The sequence below is a fragment of the Pseudopodoces humilis genome, chromosome 10, assembly GCF_049639895.1.
Source record: "Pseudopodoces humilis isolate 2021_Gansu_Grassland_sample_001 chromosome 10, ASM4963989v1, whole genome shotgun sequence".
Taxonomy (NCBI): domain Eukaryota; kingdom Metazoa; phylum Chordata; class Aves; order Passeriformes; family Paridae; genus Pseudopodoces; species Pseudopodoces humilis.
In genome coordinates, this window is record NC_142209.1 from 23542618 (window position 1) to 23568624 (window position 26007).

General features: G+C 51.1%; 2 protein-coding genes across 2 annotated transcripts; one reads left to right on the forward strand and one right to left on the reverse strand.

Moving 5' to 3' along the window:
- Positions 1 to 4320: 4320 nt before the first annotated feature.
- On the forward strand, positions 4321 to 10906 carry LOC102112174 (cytochrome P450 4B1-like). Its single transcript, XM_005521291.2, has 12 exons — positions 4321 to 4609; positions 5465 to 5606; positions 6321 to 6365; positions 6450 to 6577; positions 6995 to 7119; positions 7214 to 7365; positions 7543 to 7649; positions 7816 to 8006; positions 8302 to 8435; positions 8856 to 8920; positions 9604 to 9686; positions 10381 to 10906. Exons 1-12 carry the CDS (start codon positions 4427 to 4429, stop codon positions 10547 to 10549), a joined length of 1524 nt encoding a protein of 507 aa, XP_005521348.1. The 5' UTR covers positions 4321 to 4426; the 3' UTR covers positions 10550 to 10906.
- A 6563-nt stretch (positions 10907 to 17469) lies between these two features.
- Positions 17470 to 24571, reverse strand: PDZK1IP1 (PDZK1 interacting protein 1). Its single transcript, XM_005521131.3, has 4 exons — positions 24288 to 24571; positions 20490 to 20598; positions 18538 to 18636; positions 17470 to 18002 (listed from the first exon to the last, which is right to left on the reverse strand). Exons 1-4 carry the CDS (start codon positions 24352 to 24354, stop codon positions 17930 to 17932), a joined length of 348 nt encoding a protein of 115 aa, XP_005521188.1. The 5' UTR covers positions 24355 to 24571; the 3' UTR covers positions 17470 to 17929.
- Positions 24572 to 26007: the final 1436 nt, after the last annotated feature.

A 26007-nucleotide genomic window follows, 5' to 3' on the forward strand; every position in this document is an offset into this window, starting at 1 on the left:
CTTCATCCTGTTCAGTCATTGTCCCCCTCGATGACTTTTAGGGTTCACTAAAAAGCTACCTCTCCATATTTGAAGAAGAAAAGGGAAGATGCTCTGCAGTTTTCTCACTGTCCTCTCAGACTTGTGCTTGTGGCTTCTTTGCATGGGAAGGGAGCAGAGCCTGGTTTCCCCTGCAGCCACCCAAACCTAGCATAAAATCTGTTTATAAATCTCTCCTTGGTGCTGTCACCCCCTAGGCCAGGAGCTGGGGACACCCTGCTGAATGACACCACACATGGCAGCCCAGCTCATAGCTTCCCTGAGCCACATGGGCCAGCACTGCATGCCAGGCAAGCCAGCCTGCATCCCACATCCTGCATCCCACATCCTGCATCATCCCACATCCTGCATCATCTCATCTCCTCCATCACAGACCTTCCATGGGTGCCCTGCTTCTGACCTGGAGAGCAAGGCTGAGGCTGCAAAGGGGCTTCTGGAGCTACCAGTGCCCCAGTGCCAGAGCAAGCCAGATCTTCCCAGAACTTGATCCCTGAGAGCAGTTCCCCACATTTACCTGTCCCCTCCTATGTACGAGAGACATGGTAATAATAAAAAGACCTGGTCACATGGGGTGTATTGCTCACTGCAAGAAAGACACTCAAGGACCAGCTGCAAAGGGCTTACCTCCTTCTTTAATTTTTCCCTACTTTCTGCAGAAAGGGTAATTGCAAAGATGATGGCCTGACCTTGGGCTGCATGATTCAGACCTTCAGATAAGTATTTTAACAAGAGCTCATGGGAGTGGCTGTATGAGGTGAAACAAGGGCAAGTCTTTATTTCACTTAAAAACGTCTTGGATTTTTCTCATTGCGGCTTGTTTATTTGACAGCAGCAGGACAAAGATGCCACCTACTCCTGGTGACTTATTGTCACCAGTGCTGTGCAGCCACATCCTGGTCATGGGAAAGGTGTCTGTTTATCTCAGTTTGGTGGTGGCACTTTTTTGGATGCTGCCAGGCCTGTTGGAATGAGCAGGACCAGCATGGAGAGCAGCTGGCTCGCAGCACCGCGAGTGCAGTCCCTGCCCAGGACCCACCCCGCTCTCCAGGCAAATTCACTGTCAGATGGCACCAGCAATTTCCATCTACACTCCACAGGGATTTTACACTGGAAGCAGCCTGTAAATTAAATAAGTATTGCAACATATTTGTAAGACAGCTGTACTAAATGCTTCCAGATATACATTCATCCTCGAGACATGTGTGGTCAGATGGGATCCAGGCAGCTTGCATTACTCTGCAACACTTGCTGGGCTCTTGCCATGGTTTTCTCATCTATCATGTGTTTGAGAGCTTGAAATGTTATTATTTTTTTTGGCATTACTGCTACATTTCATCTGTCATCACTAAGTGCTGCAGGAACACACAGGGACAGATGGGCCTGGACTCTTCTTCCTATCTGAATAAACACAGGCACAACCAGGGAAAGCAGCTCCTGCAAGGTCATGCTCTGGGGAAAAGTAGACATCTGCCACCTAAATTTCACCTGCCCAGTAAACCACATTTTCTGCAATGAATTCCAGCAGTGTGAGTTAAATCAGTGAGGAAAATCCTCTCCTTCTTCTGCTTAGGTGTCTAAAGTGAGTGGAGAAATTCCCGAGACCCAGAAAGCAAATTCCACAGCCTGCTGTGTCCGAGGTTGTGGCATGGGATGGAAATTCTTCAGTGTAACTGGGTTGTTTTATTGATGGCCTGAACTCTTGTGGCCCCAATGCCATCACGTGGACATCCACAGCATTGAGCCAACCCTCCAGAGGCTCTCTGAAAATGTTTGACAACTTTCCAAGTGTCCTTTAACACCCAGTTTCACCAGTCTCAAATGTTCAGAAGGTCAAGCCAAGTTTCTGTTCTCCCTGCCAGCCTCCCCAGATCGCTGTGGCTATCAGAAGACCCTTGTGCCTGCTTTTTCATGCTCAGATCTTCTTCTGGAGTCCTCCATCACCAGAGCTATAGATTCTCCTGGTGCTAACAGATTGTTCTGGCCTTGTCCCAGGCCCTGACAGTGATCAAACCAATACTGTCCCTTTTCACTTTACTTGCAGCTCTACAGCAACTTCACTTTGCCTTTTGAACTTTCATAGTTCCTTCCCCTGCAAAACCCCTGAATTTTCTTCCCCTGACTCTCAGCATTCATGGCTTCTCTTGCTGTGAATCCTCTGAAATACCTGAGAAAGGTTTTTCTCTCTCCTCCACCAGTGAAATATACCATGCAGAGGCTGGAGGCTGGATTAAGCACCCAGTTTTTCACCCATGGTGCTTTTTTATCACCCAAGATCAGATTCTTGCTCCAAATTCCCATAAATGTGGGTTTATCCACTCTGTCCCCTATGTTCCCTCCATATCAGCTCAGCACTTGACATCTCACTTGATTTTCATGATAACCCATATCCCTTGGCTTCTTGCTCAACAGTGGTTATTGGTTATTTTATAACTATAGGGAAGCCAGTTTGATAAAAATTGACCCTGATCATCTTTAAACCCATTCTCCAGGGACTTTGTCACCATTGAGAATTTCTGTGTTGTTATAAAACTCATAAAAACTTATAAAAGTTTTATCTACAGCTGCACCAGAAACTGGCCTGGCCTCTCCACCTGTGGGTATGGGGGTATTTATGGGTTATTTTGTAAGGGACTGATGAAAGGTGCCAGCCAAAGCCACATTGGTGAGTCTGGTAATGATGTAGGTACCACAGGACATTCCAAACAGCTCCATTGGCACTGAACAAAGGCTCAACCATCAGACCTCCCTCATTTCCTTGTGCAAACCTTGTGAGGGACCCAACTACACAGCATCATATTATTTATGAATACTCTGCAAGTTTCCACAGGAGAATTTGTCATGTCAAAATGTGTCCCTTATGTTCTTTGGCTACAGCCAAAGCCCTCCCTAATAAATGCCTAACCTGGTTACAGCTTTCTGGCTTGTAAAGATCAACTTGTATCTCTTCCCTGAACTTTCATGCAGGTCCAGCTGGCTCACTATAAAAAGACACACAATTTTCATGAAGATGGCCAAGTGTGTGAAAAGGTGACACTGCTCAGTGTACCGCCTACCAGGGATGTTCTCCAAGGCAGTGACAATGAACATCAGACAAACAGTGGGTTTTTTTCCAGCAAAATGACTCTACGAGCAGAAAATGTGGGACATGGCATATTGTAAAAACTAAAGGGAAGTGCCCAAACATCAGAAGTCCTCTGTCTCAGAGATGTGTTACATTGAAAAGAAGCACTCAAAAAATTCAGCAGCCCTTATACTGTAGCTCATCTATCAGCCTCCACAGCTGATAACCCATTTAATCCTCAGCAAACCCATTTAATAACATCCCAAGACACAAATGGGACATTATTTCAGCCCATCTGGGGGTCCCGCTTTTTATAATATGCATGCAAGTCACCCACACACATCAGAGTTCCAGGCCCAGTTCTCCACCAACCATTCCAGGATTCTGGGATTATGGGATGTGAACCCAGGTAAGCAGCAGGATCTGCACAGGGATTGCAAGGAGGGTCCTACCTGGGCTCCAACCAAGCATTAGAGAGGTAAATGCAGAGCCTTTTTGGAGAAGATGAGGTGGACAGAGGAAGGAGAGTTTACCAGGCCTGTAGAGTGAACAGGGCCTTACCATCACACCTCCCCATCGTGTGCTCTCAACCTTGCTGCAGCTCACATCATGCTCTGCAGCCTTTTCCTCTCCTTTTCTCATCTACTGGCCATGGTAATTCCTCTGGACAGCAGTTTTGTCTCCTGGCTTGTCTGTGGAAGGAGCCCTTGGGGAACAGGGCCACATCCCTCTCGTGCTGCTGGAGTTCTGTCTGTTCTCTGGATTGCGGCCCAGCAGAGCTGGGTGATGCTGCTCTCACCCGGAGCACTGCTGTCACAGGTGAAGGTGGCTGGATCCATGCAGTACCCACTCACTGAGGAGGGGTGGCCTGTGTGTTCCTCACTTCCTGGGGGCAGGTGAGAGGCTTCTACACCTGAACTCTCTGAGGACAGCACCGAGCTCAGCTAGAGCCCCAGCCTGCCTACATCTCACCTCCTCTCTCCTCTGGCTTCATCCACCTGGGCATGCAGGACTGTGGCTGTGTGTGACAGCGCTGCTGGGACTTCAGAGAAAGCAGGAAATATTCAGAGGCTGTTTGTTCTCCAGGTTGCAGGCATAGGCTGCAGAAAGCAGGTCAAAGGGTGAGTGAGTTCACAGGCTGCTGGCTGGGTTGACACAGTGCTTGCCATGATGTTCCAGCAGCTATAAATTGCTGACAGCTCCACCAGGGTCAGCTCCTGCAGAGGAGGAGGGAGAGGGTTTTTACCTGCACTGAGCTCTCCACCTGGCTCAGGCGTGAGAAGAGAGGCAAGAAACAGGCAGGAGAAGGCAGTGTCCTGGAGCAGCATGGCATCTCTGCTGGACCTAGCCAGACCTTTTGCTGTCGTCCTGCAGCTGTCTGTGCTGCTTGCTGTAATCTTTGTGCTGCTGAAGGTGCTCCAGTTATACCAGGAGAGGAAGAAACTCATCAAAGCTCTGGAGGCATTCCCTGGCCCCCCAAAACACTGGCTCTATGGCCACAATCACCTGGTAAGGAATGAGCTGGGCTCAGCTGGGTTGGGTTTGTCACAACTGTGCAAGGTATCAGACAGGATGAGAAGGACTGGATGGGGTGTGTGTCCCCTGCTCCTGTCTCTTCCTACAGGAGAGGACCTCTGCACAGGGAATGCTGCCAAGGCCTCTGCAGGGCAGGAGGAAAGGGTGCTGGATATATTGTGTGCATCATTTAGCAAAAAAAAGTCATGTTCTTTTCAATCATGCCCTTAAACAAAGAGTTATGGGACTGCCCTGAAGTTATTTAAATATGAGCAATCATAAAATGTCTCTCTGCTACATGAAACCTTCTACCAATAGGAGTGTCTTACCCTAGAGCCACTGAAAAGGGCATGGCCACAAAAGCAGGGTGTTTTAATGCAGCCATTTTCATCATTCTCTAGTGGAGATGTCTTGCTTTCACACTGCATGCCCACCTTGCACTGCTGAAATTGGGGAAGAGGGGTGTGACAGCCTTGGTCCTCCTGGCACTGCCCATGCCAGCTGCATCTCCCAAGCGCCACATGGGGCTGCTCCAAGCCCAGGCCATCCTAAGGTGTCTCAGCTGCCACCAGCCCAGCAGGGGACTCTCCATGGAGCTGTCTGGTGCTGCAGGGGTTTGGAGGCTCAGGCAGCTTTGCCTCTTGCACACAGTCCCTCTGCAACACTCACTCTCCCCTCCACCTGCAGCATGAGAGCTCCTGTGTGGCAAGCAAGTCCTCCCACTCTTCCTTCATTTCCTAAGAGAGAATGTCGTGCTTGTGCTTTCCATGAGACTGCAAGTTTAACCTCTGCTGTCCCTGGCATGTCCCTCTTCTATCTTTATTAATCCCTGATTAACTCTCATTGCAGATAGGTTCTGAAAACTTCTTAGACCAGATAGTGTCATGGGGAGAAGAATATCCCTATGCCTTTCCCAGATGGTTTGGACCACTCCTGCCTTCTCTAATCATCCACCATCCTGAATATGCCAAAAGCATACTTGGCCGAACAGGTGAGTCTCTACCTCCGGTTTCGAGAAGTCTTTGACACTTTCCTGCCAAGAAAATACTGGGGAACTTGCCTGGAGTCATCCCCTCTGCCAGCTTCTTTCACAGCTATTGCAATTCTTCTTTTGCTCCTCTTCACAAACTCACAGGCTGCCCCAGGTTTCATGGAGCAGTTTGTAGTCCTGTGCAAAACAGAGCCCAGGTGCCTGTTCCTTCCAGTTTCCTGTCAGTTCCCAGTTTGAGGGTCATCTGTCTTATTGTCTTCTATGGCTTCTACCACCACAATATTTGTGCTTCCCAGTAAACCCAGTAAAAAGTGTGAGCTGTCATGGCAATAGCTCTCAGAAGGCATCTTCAGTCTTCTCCTCTGCTCCCTTCTGTGGAATGAGCAGTATGAGTGGTACATACATGGCCATCCCCAGTAACTCCCATCCATTGTTCTCAGTTTTGGAATTTGCCATGGCTGTTTCTTTTCCACACACATTTTTTTTGTTCCAACTTTCTCTGTTTTTTCAAGTCCACTGCTGTCATAATTGTAGATGATCACTTTTAAACTACCTCTGGTGGTACAGTATTTTAAATATTGAAATGAGGTGAGATTAATTCTATCATGTGATTTAGAGGGCGAAATCTAATGCGAATTTATCCTGAATTTTCTCTTTTGTTGTGTTGAATTCATTATTTATTCATACATTTCTGATATCTGTTTCATTTTACAGATCCCAAGGCTAGTGTACCCTACAAATTCCTAATTCCCTGGATTGGTAAGTCAAAAGCAGCAGTGAGGCTGTCAGAGCTGTGATCAGAGCCTGCAGGAGCTGACTGTGCCTTTGCTGTTTGTGCTTCAGGGGAGGGGCTGCTGATCTTGGAAGGAGGCAAATGGTTCCAGCACAGGAAGATGCTGACCCCAGCCTTTCATTACGATGTGCTGAAATCTTACGTCACCCTGATGTCAGACTCAGTCAAAGTGATGCTGGTAAGAATCCCCACTCCTGCTACTTTTACCTTTCAGCTGTGAAACGGTGAAAATAAAAAAATGAGTGAGAGAAAGAGACAGCACTTAGAGAGTTTCTACTTTCACTGAATTTTTGGAGTAGTTTTGAGGTGCTAAAATAGCTCCCCTCACCTTCCTTTGGACATTCCACTCTTTCTCTTTGTTTGCCAATAAAATCAACCACTGCAATAATATCCTCTCATACCTTGATGTGTATCCTTTCCTACCTGGGAAAAGAAATGTGGAGAGGAATTAGATAAGGTTCATGGACTATATAATGAACTAGGGCCTCTGCTTCCAAAAAAGAAAGCAATTTGAAATGTGGATCTGGGAAGAGGGACAGGAAAATACGACCACAGATGGCGGTCTGTCTCTCCTTACCCCTGGCTCTCCCTCTAGGATAAATGGGACAAGAAGATCATGGAGAGGAAGTCAGTGGAGCTCTTTCAAGATGTCAGCTTGATGACACTAGACATCATCATGAAGTGTGCCTTCAGTTGTAATTCCAACTGTCAGACTCAGAGGTCAGTGCCTGAATTTCCAAAGCCTGGCAAAGCAAGTGCTCCTGTTTCACCACTCATTTTGCTAACACCAGCTTTCACCTCGGCCTCCTTACAGCGACTCCCACTATTATATTAGAGCTGTTTTTGACCTGACCTACCTCCTGAGCCAGAGAATCCAGTCTTTTTCCTTCAAGGATGTCTTCTACAACTTGACTAGCAAAGGCCATGAGTTTCAGGATGCCTGCAAGCTGGCCCATTCCCACACAGGTATTCCTGCCCTTTTCTCCCCAGTCCTTTCTCCCAGCTGAACCTCTCCTCTACTTGCCCCTGGAGTGGCCAGAGGGTTACACATTAAACAGAGTCCAAGCTGATGACCTAGTGGTCAAGTTCATGAGGGTACTCTGGAGGGGCAGGATGCACAGAACTCACCTCTCCTCTGTGCAGATCAGGTAATACAAGAAAGAAAGCTGTTGCTCTCCAATGAGAAGGAACTTGAGAAGATCCAGAAGAAGAGGCACCTGGATTTTCTGGACATTCTTCTTTGTAGCAAGGTGAATGTTTGAAATGATCCTACCAAACGCCAAACAGAACTGTGTGGCACCAAGGGTGCGTCAGCACAAGAAGGGAAGCACAAGAGACACCAAATCATAAAAGTCCTTTGGGTATAAGAATAAAAGACCTGTGTGTTTAGGAATGACATGCTCTCCTCTTTCGTAGGATGCAAATGGAGTTGGACTGTCCGATGAGGACCTGCGTGCCGAGGTGGACACCTTCATGTTTGAGGGTCACGATACCACGGCCAGTGGCATCTCCTGGCTCTTCTACTGCATGTCACTGCACCCAGAGCACCAGCAAAGGTGCAGGGAGGAGATCCAGGGCATCCTGGGGGACCGAGATACCATTGAGTGGTGAGCTAGGACTTCCCATTCCTTTATCTTGAGCTCTTTTAATTTACCCTTGAAGACCTTTGACAACCCTCCCCCAACATTCTTCTCCCTAAACTGGAGAGATAAGGATTTGATGGGTGGACTGTTTGGTGGTTGAGGAATTGTCTGGAAGGTGGCATCCAGTGGGTAGTGGTCAATTGTCCAGATCAGTGACAAGTGGTTTCCCTCAGGGGTCTGTACTGGGACAGACCAGTAACATTTTTCTCAGTGACATAGACAAACTGAGTGAGTGCATCCTCAGCAAGTTTGCTTTCAGGGAGGACCTTGGGAAGATGACCTACACCACGATGTGCATCAAAGAGAGCTTACGCCTATTCCCACCAGTTCCTGCTGTGTCCCGACAGCTCTCCAAACCCATCACATTTCCTGATGGACGCAGCTTGCCAGCAGGTCTGTGGAGTTTGTTCGTCCTTTGTGCTGCTGTCTGTGACAAGTGAGACTTTCTCACTCTGTGTGGAGGGGCTAGAGGGTTTTCCAGACTCCCTTCTCTCTCCTGTAGCTGTACAGAGCTACCACAGCTTGCTGCAGAGTGAGTCTGGAAAGGGTGGCCAGACAGAGTCCAAGGACGTGCTCCAGAGCTCAGAGGAGACTTGTGGAGTGTTGTTCCTGGCCAAGTGAAAGCGATACACTGATAGAAATAAAGGGACCCTCTGAGGTCTTTATTTTTGACATGTGAAGTTTTCAGGAGATCCCTGCCAGATCTCCTGCAACAGACCCTGCAGAGCCCAGGGAGGGAGAGCATCCCCAAAACACCTCTTCTGCATTTTCACTCTGAGGTGTCATAAGCTTCTTCTCACTTTTCTTTTACAGGCTGCCAGGCTGGAGTGAACATATTTGCTATTCACAGGAACCGGGATGTGTGGGAGGACCCCGAGGTATTTCACCTTGATCACAAGAAAGGGAAGATGGTCCCTGAGCCCAGACATCCATTCCCCTTGAAGAAGGCAGTCTGTGCCCCCCTCTTATGTTTTTTTTCCCCCCTTGTCATTCCAACAGTCCACATCTAAATGCAAAGTTCAATCGAGTTACCAAACACCCCAAAGGCTTTGAACATGACAAAGGGCTGGGAAAGGGTGTTCAATAGTCTCTCTTTGTGCATGGTGACACAGAGATGCTCTGAGTGCTTTCAGTTGCCCTGCACACACTTAGAATGGTATGAGAAGTCTCAAGCCCCACAAGACAGTGTGTGATTTGAAGATGGTGTTTTAGAGGCTTCAAAAAATAACTGGAAAGTTTGAAGAAGAGTGCATAGCTGCCTCTCTCCAGTGGCTGTCAGGAAAGCAAGGATCAGGCATGTCTGGAATGGAGGGATCCTGACTTGATCCTTGCTGCCATGGATGAGAAAACACTTGCAGGCATCTTGAGCGTTGTAGTGGGTGACCTGGGTGTCTCCAAGGGAAAGATCCACTCATTGGCTTTGTAGAGAGATGAATGTCATCTGCTGCTCCCCCAGGAAGAGCAGGGGTCACATCCAGCCCTAACCTGGGGACCAGGGAAGAGTCTGGTGCAGCTCAGATCAGGACAAACACCAACCAAATGGTCTTTGTTGCTCCCACAGGTTTATGATCCCCTAAGGTTTTCTCCAGAGAACTCAGCACAGAGGCACTCCCATGCTTTTCTGCCTTTCTCTGCTGGATCCAGGTGGGAGACCCTTCATCTCTTTCCTTCTTATCAGGCTGCCTTGCATGTGAGACTTAGCTCAGATGTGAGCTCCTAAGGCTAATCTCCCTCAGTCTGCACAAGCCAAGTTTGCTTGGCCAGCTCAAGCAGGCTTTCAGTAACAGGATCTCCTATTACAGCATCTCCTGTAATAGGATTTCCATGCTCCGTCGGCTCTGTGGTCACTGTAGGATTTCAAACATTTTTCTTGTGGCTTTGTGGAGATATTTACATTTTCTGTTGCCTGCATTGGGAGCACCACTCCCTTGTTTAGGGGTGAATCCCTCAAAGCCAAGGGGGCCAAGTTTCCATGGTTCCTGTGCTGTATCAACAGACAGATGTAGGATACTGAGGTCTCAGTAGCTCGCAGGAGGATCACCACACAGAGCCAGAAATATCCTTTTGGAGGTGTCTGAGCTTTTAGCTGGATCCTGGCTGCAATTCCTAGTGAAGTAAGCCCCTGTTCTCTCAATCTTGTATCTTTTTTCAATGTTTAATAATAAAATAAATGGTAATACCCCACAACAGAGTTGGGTGCAGCATCAGGGGCTTTACTAGATAAGCTGTGGTGTCATCCTCACAGCAGCTGGAGGTCCCCCAGCTCACACATGGGGTGAGTCCAGCTCAGGGGTGGCTGGGGAGGATGGCAGCAGCTGGAGCACTTGTCACCCTCCAGGAACTGCATCGGGCAGCAGTTTGCCATGAACGAGATGAAGGTGGTGCTGGCTCTGACCCTGCTGCACTTCGAGCTCTACCCGGACCCATCCAAGCTTCCCATAGTGCTACCACAGGTGGTCCTCAGGTCCAGCAACGGGATACACTTGCATTTGAAGAAGATTTTCTGATCCCACAGGGTACCATGGCAGGGAGGCAAGAGCCCCCCCCCCACCCCCCAAGAGACACCCTCCACTGTGGATACTAAATGCAAAAAGCAGGCAGGGAACAGGGCCTGTGTGAAACTAAGTCACACAGGCTTCTCACTCTGGCCTGAGGAAGCAAAAGAAAGAATCCAAACAGTCCTTGGTAAAGGACAACAATCTGCAGGTGGTGTTTAGGAAAACAGTCAAGGGATGGTGATCCACTTAACCAGTGATGATGATGTGTTGCTTTAATGACCAACGAGAGTTTACCTCTCAGACCTTCTCAAACATGTGTATAAAAGATGATTAAGAATAATAAACTTTGGTCTCTTGGACAATGAAGCTAAGGGAGTCAGCGTCGTGTTTCTCTCTGTTCCTAATACAGTGCGACGCTCCACCCAGAGGTTTATGAGGGGATCACCAAACAGACCCACAGTGGCCACACTGGACCTCTCCCACATTAACCCCTGTCCCACTGTTGTCCAGAGGGGCTTGCTGAGCCCACAAACACCAAACCCAGCAGGTCCAGTTCCCCTCCTTGCAGGGGGAGCAGCACTGCTAAGGGGGTTCCACAGCTTGGCTGTGGCTCATCCTTCACCTCCACGGGCATCCTCCATGTCCTGCTCATCTCCTCATCTCCCACCTGCCCTCATACGCTCCCTGGCAGTACCTCTGTCACTTGCCTGTGGGTTTGTCCCATTGTCAGTTCCCCACTTGGGTTTGACAGTGGGTTTGACATGGTTTGCACAGCTGCCTAAAGCCTGGGTTCTGTCCCAGCACAGTCCCTGCCCTGCCTGCAGCCTGGGTGTGCTGGGCCAGGAGGGCTCCTCCTGGCAGCCTCACTGCATCCCCACGCACCACCCTCCCAGAGATTCCTGCTCTGGGTGGCACTGTGCCCACCATTATGGAGATGAATGCCTGTGGTTCTTTTCTGCCCCAGCTCTGAACTTCCTTGAGCTGAGGGTGCTCAGGAGCCAGCACAGAAAATGCCACCAGCTAACCTGAGGAAGCAATTCCAAAACCGCTGGAAACAGCGTGTGCTCAGCATTGTTGTCCTCTCTGAAATGAGAATAAAGCCTTGTGGAGATGGTCCCCAAGCATGGCTTTGGCTTCCTTTGCGTTTGGGGGCCCAGCAGGGTACAGGAGGAGTCCCAGCAGGCCAGAGGCAAGGCTGCACCCAAGGGTGCAGTGCTGTCTGTTTTCTCAAGCCACATTGCATCCTGTTGAGCCTGTTTCCACATATCCCACACCATCCATCACCTCACCTTTGACTCCAGGAGTTTCAAGGGTAAGGAAACAATTTAAATGATCCATGGTCAAACAAAGCAAAATAGAAATACACACCACACACAAGAGTGCTGGTGGTAATAATAAAGACAGCTTGCAAAATAAAACAAGAAGAGATGTGACCCTGCCTCCAACCCTGTCCTGCAGGGGCTGAGAACTGACTGCTCAGGTCAAGAGTGTCCTGCCCAAGGGGTGTAGGTGAGCACTGGCCCTGGAATTTGGCTTGTTGTGGGGTACAGGGAGCCTTTCCCCAGCACCAGTCCAGGTGGACCATCTGGATGAGCTGCAGGTCTGGGGTGTGAAATGGATCAGTAGATGGCAGTGGGAGACCCAGAAAAAGTCCTCCCTGGTCCCTGGTAAAACACCCTGGGCTCGGCAGGCAGCACAGCCGGGCCCAGCAAGGCAGATGATGTGTCCTATCCCTGGGGACATTCCTGTCACCACCCTCAGAGGTGCAGCCACTGCTCTGTCAGAGTCCCCAGTGTGTCTGTGGCATTACCCAAGGCCCAGGGGAAGTTTGTCACTGCAAGGGCCTGGGCACTCAGTGGGCATCAGGGGAAACCGAGGCACAAAGGCCTACATATGTGTCACGGCACAGTGACAGACAAGGCTGTGCAGCTTTCACACACAGCACTGGCATCACCAGAATCGCTGCAGGCACCAACGTATCCAAACCATGTCTGTCTGTCTGTCTGCCTGGGCAGCTCTCTGCTGATGGCCAGAGCAGTCAATCCTGAGCATGTCCCCGTCTGACTGAACTGCTGCAGCCCTCCTGCTCCCTATCTCTGCTGCCTGCTGCATCCTCAGTTTGAGAAACAAAATTCTCCTCAGGCTGGATCCAGAGCTCTGTCTTGGCTATCTGGGTACCAAAAGGAACAGGGATGCTGAGATCAAGCAGCAAGGTGCAGCTTGTGTTTATTTTGCAAGGCAGACCAAGTTCCTCTTGTCCCAGCCCTCCCCCTTCTCACCCACAGGAGACTGGATGATGCAGGTTGTGCAGATGGCAGTGCCAGCACCCTGGCACCCCGGCGGACTCGGGTCAGAAAGGTCAGACTCCTGCTGTCCTACTCCCAGCTCCAGCACAGCAAGGCCTTCAGAGAGCAGTGGTTTAAAAATACATTTTTATTGCTGAGAAATCCTCTTTGTCAGACATTTCAGCCACCAATCTGGGAGGAGACAAACCACCTTGAAGCTCTGTTCATCTGCTCTCTGGCAGGTGGTCCAAGAAACGAGCTTCTGGTGTGCTTGGCCACAAAGACCCATCTCAGTCTCCTTGGTGGTGGCACTTCAAAGTGTCACTGCAGCATCTTCTGGTTTGGGAATGGGGGGTTAGGTCCCCCAGCTGCTGCCCACCCCGTGGCCTGTACAGTGCCCTGTGTTTTGGGGCCATCACCCTATCCACTGCCATGAGCAAAGGTGCCCATTTGGCTTCCAAGAGCCCTTCTGATTGCTGGATTGTTATGAATGGCCAAACCCCAGCCACTTCCAGCATCCAGGGATGCTGCTCTTGATAATCTGCTTGGGGAAGAGAGGAGAAACTGCTGCCATTTCTGATGCAAAAAAATGGATTGTTATTCCAGGCAGCTATGACAGTAATTGAGGAAGGCAGAGACAAACAAACACTTTAAAATCTCTTCCTATTAAGAATCATGCTTAAACCAGGTTTGCAATTTGAAGGGCCAAAGCTTTTGAGGGATGGTCTCGCAGCACCAGTGCACCGTGAAGCCCTAATACAGCAGCAACCAGGAAAAAATTCTTCCAGTTCTCAGCTTAGCCAGGTCAAACCGAGCAGCACAAACATCCCCCCACCTTCAAACGCTGACAGTTTCTGGACAGCAGCTTGTACAAGATAACCTCCCCTGCCAAGGCAGCACCAAGCGGCTGGGAGAGCAGCGCAGGAGCTGTGCGAGGAGCCGGGCAGCAGCCGCAGACACAGATCTAATCGCCTGCGCCTTGGCCCCAAGTATCTCCCTGCCAGGCAGTGACATTTCTGCGCTGTCTCAGCTCGCTCCTCCATCACCATGGCTACAGCAGCCGCCAATCCACGGGCGAGTCCTTCCCGAGTACCAACAAACCCTCTGGGAGATGCTACGGGAGCCAGCCCCTTTGGCAGGGAGTCACTTCGGGGACCCCGGGACAATCCAGAGCACCGAAAATTCCCCTTTTTCTTCTTTCCCTTCTCCTTTTTATTTTCCTTTTTTTTTTTTTTTTTTTTTTCCCTTTTTCAAGCACAAACAATGGAGCTAAAAGGTTGGGTATCAGGCCGATAATCATGAATGACGTGTCATTATTACACACCACACATTCATTATCTCCCTCTCCAGCCATGTCACAGGCGGCTGGAGGAGGGCAGATAACGGGGTGCCTTCATGCAGATGGCTTATTATCAGGATGTTCCAGGAGGGGCTTTAAGACAGTTAGTGATGCTGTTTGCCAGTTAAAGATTAGAGACCCCAGAGAATAATTAACAATCCCAAAACCCAGTTTTTCTGCTGGATTCTTCAGCTTTCTCCCCCCCTCCCCCATCCTCTTTAATCTATTCACTCTAGCAGGTGTAATAAAGTGATAAGGACAGGCTCTGGGGATGTTTGTTTGGCTACTACGGGTGTATAAACCAACAATGGATGGTATTTTACTTCTGGCTTTCAGTGGCTTGAATCGAGACCAAAAACTTTGCAGCCCCCTTGCCCACACACAGCCATCCCTCCATGCCATGCCCATGGCTTCCACCTGAGTGGCTGGGCTTCCTCCCCACCCAAAGGACCGTGAGGGTGGGACAGGCTCCCTTTTTTCCTCTGGAGATCCAAATCACACCTCTTGGGTGTCAAGGTGCCCAATGCCAGGCTATAAACCCCAGGCTACATCGCTCAGGTGCAGGGATAGAGCCGGTGCTGCTTCCAGCAGCAGTTTACCTGAATGCAGCAAGTCTGGAATTAAACTGCCTTGGGATAATTTATATCATAGGTGTCCACCTGCCCAAACTGCTCCAGTTACAGCTGGAACAGAAACATCTCAAACCTGCATAGCTAAAGAGCCTCAGGAGAGATCGGGGGAGCATCAGAGTAAAGGTGGCTTTCAGCAAGATATCCCATTTTCTGGAGTTCCAAGAGACGGATTGCACCCTCCTAGGTCACAAAGAAAATTTATGATACACCTTGTAACAAAGTGGGGATGCAAAAAACCCCACCCTGAATATCTTCTGCCCCAAAGGAGACTACCCTGTCTGCAGCAGAACACAACCCAGGACATGTTCCTGAAGCTCCAGAGATAATGGCATTAACGGAATGGGGGTAGGATGGAGCACTCATGGTGTCTTTATCCTGGTGGGCGTGGGGAGGTTAGTGAAGAACACCTTCATACCCCTGTACTATGTGGAGAGAGGTGTTGAGGAGGATTTGGTCCTCGGGCAAGCTGGCTTGGGGCCCTTCAGGGAGGTGGCTGAGGCTGTGGGAGGTGTCTCTCACCTGGGGGTCTCAGGTACAGCCCTGAGTCAGGAGGACATTCCCCAGCTCACGGGGGTGTCGTGGAAGGCACGAGCACTGGCACACCAGAAGTTGTCTTCCCAATCACGCTCATCCTGCCAGGGAGGGATGAGACAGCATTGTGCTTTAAAGAGCATCCCGACCCTATCAGCAAGAGATGAGATATCCTAATTATGGCAGTACAGGCGAGGATCTGGGCTGTATCAGCCAGTACAGAAAGGTAAACAAGAAATATAACAATGGACCCTTAACACTCATTAGCTGTGTCAGATAATACCTCACTTTTCTCCCTTTGGGGCTTAAAATCTAATTAAGATTTTCCAACAATAAATTTCATTTATGCTCGCTCCCTTTTGTTCTTTTTAGGATCACACCGAGAAGCATCTGCGAGCGACTGCACAGCTCGCAGGAAGGCAGCCTCAGTCAGCCTCTGCTTATGCTTCAGACAAGGGAAACTGAGGCAGGACAGCACCCTGAACAGTGCAGAGGTGAGATCCTGCTAGGACATAGCCCTGGCTCCTGCATAAGGTGTTTTCCCTGGGGAAGTGAACTCCAAAGGGGCGCTGGTTGTGATAAGACCAAGCACAGAAGCTCCTGGGCAAGCCCAGCAGTAAAGCCTTGTCCTTGCTCTGACCCCATGGCAGGGATCCGTGGGGACAGGGACACCGAGACCCACTGAGCTCTCAGCACACCTCCAAACCCACATGCAGGCACTGCAGGGTGAGCAGCCCAGACATCTGTCACACATCCACTGCCTACACAGGGCAGGGAATGAATTCCTGTTGTTACTCATTATAAGGATGACATCTTTAAGTCCCTTTTGCAACTGAGAGGTAAAAAATTAATGGGTTCCCTTCCTCTCGCCACACCCCCAGCCCGAGTGCTGACATGGCAGGAACAGGTAATGACTAATCCTCAAACCCTGCTGAGTGCAGCAGTACCACTGAACCTTGGGGAGCTTGGTTTTTGCCAAACCCACGTGATGTTTGGCACCTGTGAGAGGAAAGTCAGGGGAGCAGCATCCATCAGGGGCACGAGGGGGGTGGTCCAGGACACAGCCTGGGGCTGGCTCAGCCTCCAGCCACCCAAGGGAGGGTGATAGATGGAAACAGTTCTGTCGTGATGCCAAGGGTGCAGCTGTTCTGCCTCCACATCTGAGGGCTTGACCTCTCCAACCCTTCTGCCTGTTTTCTTCTACTCCCAAGCAATTTCTCAATGGGAGCTGTGATTTCTCAATGCCCAGTCTTTGAGGGCATTTTCGAAATACTCACCTACCTCAGGCTCTAGGGAAAATGCCTTTTGAGGTGGGCGTGTTACTGGAAGACACCTGTCTGAATTTTTGTGTCTCCACCTGCTAGGGACATCAGCAGCTTCAGCTGTGGGAAGTGCACAGCAGAACCCAAGAAACACCTTGCTCCCCCCGCAAAACCAGGAGCTGCCAAAAATGCCCCTCTTATAAATCCCCCACCCCAGCACTGCTCCAGCTGGGCTGCCCTTGATTGCAGAGCCCCTTAATCCTTTCCTCAGTGGCCAGGAAGATGACCCTTCATGCCACTGGGGTAAAACTCATGTTCCAGGAATGGCCAAAGCATCAGAGGTCTCTCGTTTCAATCTACAAATGCCAGAGCTTAGAAACGCTGGTTGTTCCCATGGTGGCCCTGGCACTGTCCCCACCACAGCAAAAGCCAGTCCCTGGTTAATGAACAGCCTGGCAGGAGCAGGTTGCACTATGGCCAGCTGCCCCAGTAGCAGCCCCCGGCCACTTCCTGGCAGCGTTGATAAATGACTGCCATTCACAGCCTCCAGCCCTGGAAATGGCTCCCAGCTGCCTGCAGGGCTGCCCATTGTGGTCACTGGGATTCAGGGAGTGCTGCCTTTCAGCCGCTGAGCAGCACTGGCAAGCGCTGGATTGTTTTCCTGGCTCAGGAGCCCCACCTGGCAAATGGGGTGGAATGTTGCTCTCACCTGCCTGTACATCCCTTTGAGGCTCTGGGGCAGCCCAAACGCTGAGCATTCCCTGATGTCCTTCATTCTCCCAAATGCCTGAAGGCTGGGTGAGCTGTGAGATGCCAGAAAGTCCTTTGGCTGATTAGCAGAACGACTCTCTTTGCTGTCATAGGCAACAATTCTGTTTATTGCTCACCAGGAAGATATGTACAGAGGGGGAGTTTGTTCTGACATTAAAATGCATGGTGCAGGTCATAAAAAGGAGGGTGAACTGGGGAGAAAAGAGCAGGTTTTCCATCAGCAGCTCCCTGGAGGGCAGCTGGGAGTGTGGGGATGTCCCAGGCACCCAGCAGGATCCCCCTCTGTGTCTTGAACAGGTCAACACCCTCCCAGGACTTGGGACATCAACCTTGGCAGCCAGGTGGGGTGACCACCAGGCAGGACAGGTGGCACCTCCAAACCTCTCCTGGGGACATTGTGGACAGGAGCATGTCCCACGGGTGGAAAAGGAAAAGATCAGGAGGTGGTGGTGCCAGGGAGAGGCCCCATCACTCCCAGGGGGTGCCAGCACAGAGGGTCTCTGTGAGAATGCCCATCGCAATAGCGGGAAGCGAATCGAGAGGAAGAGGAGGGCGGCGGGCGGGTGCTGCTACATGGCCGTGGTGATCACCTTCTCCTCGGGCTCCACGGTGTTCTCGTAGGCGTGCTGGTTCTCTTTGGACCTGCATCAACAGGGACAAGCACAATGCTGAGCTCAGCCCCAGCAAGAGCAGCATCCCCAAAGCCACCACTGGCGTCCTGACCTTGCTGGTGCCAGCTGTGCACGGAGTGAGGGGTGAGATGGGGACCACAGGAGGGGTCACCCTGAAAGGGCTGGAACCAAGTGTGGGGTGGGAATTGCTCTGGTTTTTAGTGAGGGCTGTTTGGACTGTCACCATCTACGTGGTGACCTGTGGTCACTTTTGGTGGTTTCCTCTGTTGGGAAGCTGTGATGCAGCATAAGAAAAATGTGGTGTAGCAGGTTGTGAGGTGGTGGATGGATTGTGGGGCTCAGCTGCAGGGATAGGGAGAGATGAGGGAGCAGGGGATACTCCCTCACTGCCTTGTGCTTAGTCCCTGGAAATGTTAAAAGCCCCAGAAATAGGTGCCTGGGATGTGTAAGACCCTGAGTGGGTGAGACCACAGCTCTGCATGTCTGAGCTGTCCCCAGAGGAACAGGATAGAGCCAAGGGGAAGGAGTCTGAGCAGGTCCTTCACCTGAAGTCAGCTGCAGCTGATACGTATCTCCCTTCGTGGCCGTTGGACGTGACAGCATCTGGCTTGTCCTCCACACTCACCACGTTCTCGACACTTTCCCTGGAGGGAGAGAAGAGAGGAATTGGGACAGAGCAACAAAGGAGCTGTGCTGGGGACCAGCCTCTTACAGGTGATGACACTACAGAGACAATAAGGGACCTGGATGTGATTCTGTCCTCAAACACCCTGCTCAGCTTCCTTCCCAGCAGGACAAGGACAAGGAGAAACACCCTCCCTGCAGGTTTGCAGAGGCTGTGCCAAGTGCCAACCCCTGTCTGTGCAGCGGTGACTCCCAGCATCGTGCTGGCAGTCAACAGGACTCATTGTCAATATGTGGGATTGTTTCTCCCCACTAACTGGTTTTTCCAGTCTACTTCTATGTAATCTGTTGCAAAATAGTCCTCTGTGGATCCTGATGGACACACAGAGAGCAGTCAAGGCTCCGCTGGTGCCTCAGCCCTGGCACAGAGGGGCTGTCCTTGTGCACGTCCGTGTGAGCAAAGCCGAGCTGCTCTCTCTCAAAAGTGAGTCTGGATCGCTTGCAGAGGGAACCACTGGCCAGGGATGGGGTGTTCACCCTCAGCCAGACTCCCAAAGCTCAGCTCTGGAGCCAGCCCACAGCCTGAGCAGTGCCAGGGGGATGTAGCTGCAGAGGGTGGGTGCAGGTCCACCCTGCATTTGCATCGCTGCCTCCTCCAGCACTTGCGCAAGGGCAATTTCAGAGGCTTCTCCAAGGAACAGCCTGGCATAAACAGGCAGTGGCTCGAGCTGATAGCTGCTGTCACAGTGACAGCGCAGTGCTGGCAGGGCTCCAGGCTGCCAAGCCTCGCTCCCGCTCTTCTGAAGAAAGGCCAGATTAATTAAAACAAGGCACCATCCCTCCTCAAGCCCTCCTCAGCATCCTCTGCCTCCAGGCTGGGAAAAGGCAGCCAGGCACGAGCAGCAGTGGGAAACACCATCCCTGCCGGACACTCCATGGGCTGGGGGTTCCTTCAGTTTGAGGACAAAGGTTCCTCTTTGGGAAACAAAGACTACAGTGGCAAATCAGACCATATAAATATATATATACACACACACATTTTGTATTATGCATTGGCCAGGAATTCATCCCAATTAAAATGCCTCTGGGACTACAGCTGACCTGCTGAGCATCAGGGTATATACCAGCTCCCCACCTGCACAGCCTGGAGAGGCTGCAGGAGCGTACAGGTACAAGACTCCAGCCTAAAGCAGCCCCACCAGTGCAGAGGAACAGGAAACAGATGTGGGGTGCTTTTGGTCTCCATTCCGTTGCGTTTGGGCTCAGGGTCAAGATCAGGTTACTGCAACTTAGTCAGCTCAGCTGAGCAGGGGCAGCAGCCTGTGACTCTGCTTGGCCAGCATCAGGCAAGAGGTAACCCACCCCACAGAGCCTTTTCCAGATGAGGAAAGACACCACATTTGCCTGTGCCACGTGCTCCAGGTGGAGAGTGCTGCCACTGCTTGGCTACCTCCCTTTTCTCCCAGCTCCTCTGTGTGTTCTCACAACTTGGCTCTGTCTCCTTTGCAAAAAAAAAAAAAACTTGATTCAGGTTTATTATCCCACAGATACAAGGCACATGGGAACTGCACCCCAAAAGCTACAGCAAACCAGGCTGGGCCAGGCCCCTGAACACGTGCCCAGGTAATCCAGCCACGATGCTGTGCCTTTGCCATTCCCAACACAGCGCTTTCTCACGGCAGCATTTGTATGGTGCAAGCTCACAGCTGGCAATCAGTAACAGGGATCAGAGAGCAGGACAGGGACAAATGGACAGGGAGATGAGGACAGGGAGTCTTTGCTCCCCCGGCACAGCAAGCACAGTGTTCCCAGCCCTGGAACACACACAGAGGCTGCTGGAAGTGACCAACCCAGAGCAACCTCCCACACTTACACTTTATCCTTACACCAGAACCTGTTGACGACGAAAGCGATGGCCACCAGCACTAGAAATACAACCACTGCGATGACACCCTGTGACCACGGCTGGAGACTGCCCCGGGCTGCAGGGAAAGGACAGGACACGTGTTAGAAATTCACCCTCAGGCTTTATCAGCCCAGCTTCTCCCATCCAGCTTCAGCAAGGTCCAGATGAGAGCTTGATCTGGCAAATCTGAGCAGAACGTGCTGCTGGCAGTTCAGGCAGGATGATAGCAGTGAAATAAAGTACCATGAGCAGTGTTTTCACTGGTGTTTGTGTGTGGAGCGTGGTGCCTTGCAGCTTTGGGGTGCCATGCACACTGGCATACACATACAAATACATAAATATGCACCTTGGGGGGCTGGTGACCTTTGATGAGGGAGAAAAAGCCTGGGGGACAGGGAGGAAGGAAGTGAAGGAAAATGTTTGCCAAAGGAAGGAAGGCAGAGGGGTTTCAGCAAACTGTTTATTCTCTGTCCCCAGATGCCACAGACATCACTCCCAGGATATTTTCCAAATACTGACTGGTAAAATAAGGACCCTGTAACAGGTGAGTGTAAAATCTGGTTGCCAGTCTCACAGTAAAAAATTGTCATTGTGGATTTTGGTGAAATGCACCATCCAACAAGTTTCCAGAGCAGCGAATGATTTATGACAGAAATTGAAGGCTGAGGCTTTCAGAGGAATAACCTCAGCACAGAGAACAGGCGGGGCTGGCAGGGGCCCAAGCAGCATTGGGGTGGCGGGGTGGGGGCACTGGGAGCTGACTGGGCTATCCCCATTTCCCCAAGGAGTGGAACAGATTGACAAGTTCTTTTTTCTCTATCCAGACCTAAGCAGGAATCCAGCCACGGGTGGGAAGGCTGTGAGACACATTCCTGGATGTGGGTAGGATGCAAACCTTGTCCCAGCCCTTGCTGGGATGGCTGCTCCTTGCCTCGCACTGGATTTTGGACAATGGAGCATTCAGACGTAGTCAAACCCATCCTTAAGCGCTGTCACATCATCACTAAAGAGCACCTTGTCCATACAGCCACATCCCTTTGAGATTTAGTGACTCAGACCCAGCTTTTCCTCATCCTGCCCATCAGAACACCGAGCCTTGCACAGGACGTGGTCCCTCGGCACGGGCAGGTGGGACAGCAGCAGGGTGACACCTGCCAGCCCCAGCAGCAGCCTCGGGACACTCAGACCCAGCCAGGGACACCTGTAAGGCTGAGCAATGCTTGCTTCAGTCTCCCTCAGGAACTTTTCACCCAACATTTCCTCTATCTCACAGGAGACAAACCTCTGTTATGAACAGAAAATAATCTTTACTAGCAGTAATAAGAGTAGGCTGTGTGCCCCATACCTACAAACTCCCAACCCACAGCCAGTTTCACACTGGCTCTGCTGCTAACAGCTCTCCTCCCTCTGATTTTGGGGAGGGGGACTGTCCTTTGGTAACACCCCCAGCTCCCTGAGTCCTTACTGCAAGAGACTTTTATTTAAAAAATAATAAATAAAACAACAACACTAAAACCTCAAACCCCAAACCAGAGCTATTTTTTTCCTCCTGGAAGTGAAATCAGCCTGGCCAGCGGGCTCACCAGCAGTGCCAGCCTGGAAAGCAGCAGCAAGGGGCTGTGAGAACAGCTCTAAGTAGCATCTCCCAGCCCCCTCTCCCCACAGAGACATTTGTCGTGTTTCTGCAAGGTCCCAGGGCAGAAACTCAAGAGGAGGAATTCAGATGGAAATTCCCTCTTGTATCAGCGTGTTTCGACTGAAACACCATTGTATCAGCGAGCTGCTGGTGGTGGTGGCCGGGTGGTGACGGTGGGGAGGAGCAGGGGTTGGTCCCCTCCTGCCCTACCTGGTGGCCAAGGATGCTCCTGCCCCTCTGCCCAACACCCCTGTGAGTGCAGCCCCAAACTCACCTCTTGCCTCCTGGCTGAATTTTGGCTCTCTTTGCATCCTCCCTCACTCTGCCCTTGGCTGCTGGCCACATTTATTTATTAATTGCAGTTTATTTTTCCTGCCAGACCCAGGGTTTCCAGCCTAAGCCTACGGGGGAGGGTGGTCAGATCCAGCCCTTCGTGAGGTTTCTGCTGGGGTTAAGGGAGTTCAAGGTCAACCAGGGAACGAAGTCAGCAATGACTTAAACTGCCAGATTTGCATCTCATGATCATCCAGCAAAGGAGGGGGGGTGAAAAGTGGTAGTAAAACCTCCTTGGAGCAACCACGCTCATGAGCTACTGGATGCTTTTGCAAGTGAAATCTCACTCCTGTGGCTGCTTCCACCGGATTCCAGAGCATCCAAAGCCAAAAGGGAAAACACCAAACCAAAATCAAGGGGTTCTGGCTTTGAGAGACCACGCAGGGCCTGGCTGCAAGGGGAGATAAGGATGGTGAGGGAATGGCAAATGCCTCTGCACTGGGCTGAAATACCCACTGGGAAACTTGCAGGGGCATAAGAAAGGAGGAATGGAGATCAGCCAGAAGCAAGAGCTTGACAGGATCTATTCAGGAAGTGAGTGCTTAGGTGCCAGCCCTCGGGGGCACTGCTGCAGCCCCAGCAGGCACACCTTGCTGCCCTGCCAGGAGGGAGGGCTGAAAGGATGAGGCTCTGTGTTCCTGGAAAATGCTTCACCGGGGATGCCCCTCCTGGGTCAGCCTGTCCCTCAGGCTCTGCCACCTCCTCTCTCTGTTGCCCCACAGTAAAAGTGGGGTTTTCCCTCACAAATAAAATCTCCTAAGCCAAACTAAGCAATGTGCAGTCTGCAGCCCTGGCAGGTGTCTCCACACATCTGCAGCAACAAACCAGACCAAGGGAAGTGCCAGTGCCAAAAAAAAAAGCCTGTGCACTTGTTGCAAATCCATTTCCATACTCAACAGCTAATTTGAAGACACAGGCCTGCTTTTTAACACCTTTTCCCTGAGTGTTTGGAAAGCTTTGGCTGGCCTGTCTTTTCCACTCTCTAAGGAAGCCCTGCCAGGCTCTGAATCCTCATTAAAGGATTTCTGGGGTTTTTGGTTTTTTTTTTCACTCTTTCCAAGCAACAACGAAATTTTCAACCCTGCTGACAATGGACACCCCAGACTGTTAAATCCTCAGCAAGTTGGTAAACAAACACAGGAAGAGCGGTCAGGGCTGGGGCATCAGGAGGAGAAAGGGGCGGGGGGAATTTTCCGGGACTTTGGCAGCGCCACGTGAGTTTTAATTACTCCTCGTTATTTCTAGCATTAGAGAAGCCCTTCAGTGAATTTCCTAAAAATAATACCCTAGGCACAGGAAGTTTCTCTGTTAAGTCTTTGGGAAGCGAAGAGGAGGTCAATTTGCTGCCGAAAATATTTACTCCCTCTCCTCAGCAATGATCAAAATTACAGATTAACATGAGGACCTGAGAGCTCAGGGAGCAACGCAGAACAAGACTTGCTCAAGGATAAGAGAGGGGAAAAAAGAAAGAAAGAAAGAAAAAAAAAAGCCTTAGGAAAACAGATTACTCATCTCAGTGCACAGTCCTGACAGAGGTAAATCAGAGCAGTTTATCTCTGTGCAAGCAGCTCAGATAAACCTCAGGTGACAGCCTGAGCAAAACAGGCTCGGTGTCCCCGGCAAAAACCGCTCAACCCAGCGGACACCCACCCATCCATCCTGGTGCCAGGGCTAAAGCTCAGCCAGGAGCTGGGATGTCTTTTCCCTTCCCAAGAGGCGCTTCCCCAGCTGTCCCTTGTGCCCCTCCAGCAGCTCCCAGCTGCCCCCCTGTGCCGTGCCTCAGTTTCCCCTCTCACCTTCCTGGCAGGAGGCAGGATGCAGCTGCAGGAGCAGCGCCAGGAGCAGCAGGCGGAGGGCAGGCATGGTGCTGGTGCTGGTGCTGGTGCTGGTGCTGGTGGTGCTGGTGGCAGCTCCGGGGCTCCCGGGATGCGCAGGAAGAGCCGGGCGCTCGCTCGGGCACGTCGCCCTGCCGCAGGAATGAGCTCCTGGTCAATTATCAAACACCTTAACGAGGGAGGCCGATGCTCTCACCTGGATATTCAAATCCTGCTGCGGGAAGGAGGTGCCTCTTTGCCTTCTCCCGCGGAAGCCGGCGGGGAGTTTGGGGCACGGTGACTTGAACCTGACGCCCTTAGGCAGGGCGTGGAAGGGAGCTCAGGCACAAGATATTTGCATCGGCCCAGGAGGAAAAAACGAGAGCCAGATGGGTAAAACCCTTCCCCAGTGAAGCTGTGGTGCCTGGGGAGCGTGGTGTCCCCCAGGTGCCCTCCCCACAGGGGGAGAACGGGGCGAGTCCAGCAATGCCCCAGCTCTGACATTCCTTCCCACCCTGTGGGACCCCAAATCACTTCCCTGCTTTTTCTTTTGGCCACGTGTCACTGAGAACCCGGCAGGGCACATTTGGGGCTTTAAAGCATCCGGTTAATAGGAGAGACTCCATGGTGGGTACTGCCTCTCACCTCCCACACCTCGTTTCATGATGACACTATTAAATAAACCCAGCCTCCATTTTATTGAGTCATCAGGGCTGTCCCCAAAATTTCTTCTATACCAGAAGAGGTAGAAACAGCCAGAGAGCTGCAGCAGGCTGCAAGGCTTGCCCTTCACAAAGGCTGCACTGATGGTGCAGGACAGAGGATGTTGCAGGTCCCGAGTTAAGCAGTTTCCCAGCCCATATCAGGTTTGGATGACTGGCAAACCCACCCCACAGGAAGAATAAAAGATATTTGGCTTCACAGCTGAGAAGCTTCAGTTGCTCCTGGAGGAAATTATAAACTTGTGAGCCAGGGGTTCCATTGTCACTCTTCTTGTGATGTGTCACATCATCTTTGTAACCCCTCAGCAGCATCTGAACCTCTGGGTCTGGTGATTTCCCCTTCAGGGACCCTGCCTGGGTGCTCTGTCCTTAGAAGCAAATAACACTTTATCCCCATGGGACCCATGTCCAGGAGGGTGCAGCACCCACCACAGGAGGACTGCCCTCCTTCATCTCAGCTCTTTACCCTGTATTTACAATAATATCATTTATCCTGAAGACAAACCAGATCTGACTTGGAGCTGTACAAGATCGAAGGCCAGTTCCCAACTCTTTCCCAAATTCCTTTCCATGTCCAGGTCCCCAGCTGCAATGTGGGATTACCCCACTGCCAACCCCGCTAATTTCTGCTTGCCAAATCTGTGGGGCAGGGACTCTCTGTACTCAGCAAGGAAGTGTCACAGCAGGGGCCCATAATTAATCAATCTAATCATGTTACAGAGCAGAAGGAATAGCTTGTGAATAAGTAAAAATGAGAGTGAGCTTTGGGGCCCCCAAGACCTGCTTCCACATTATCTGGGAAAGTGTGAAGAACTCTTTGCCATCTTTGCTGCCTGCCTGTAGCTTTGCAAAAGCCCAGCAAGAGCAGCCTGGGTGTTTGGAGCAGAAGGCTTTATCAGCAGATCAGAAGCCCTAGAGGAGCCGCTCCCGCTGCTGCCCCTGGGAAATTCAAGGTCTGAGACATTCTGCTATTGCTCTCC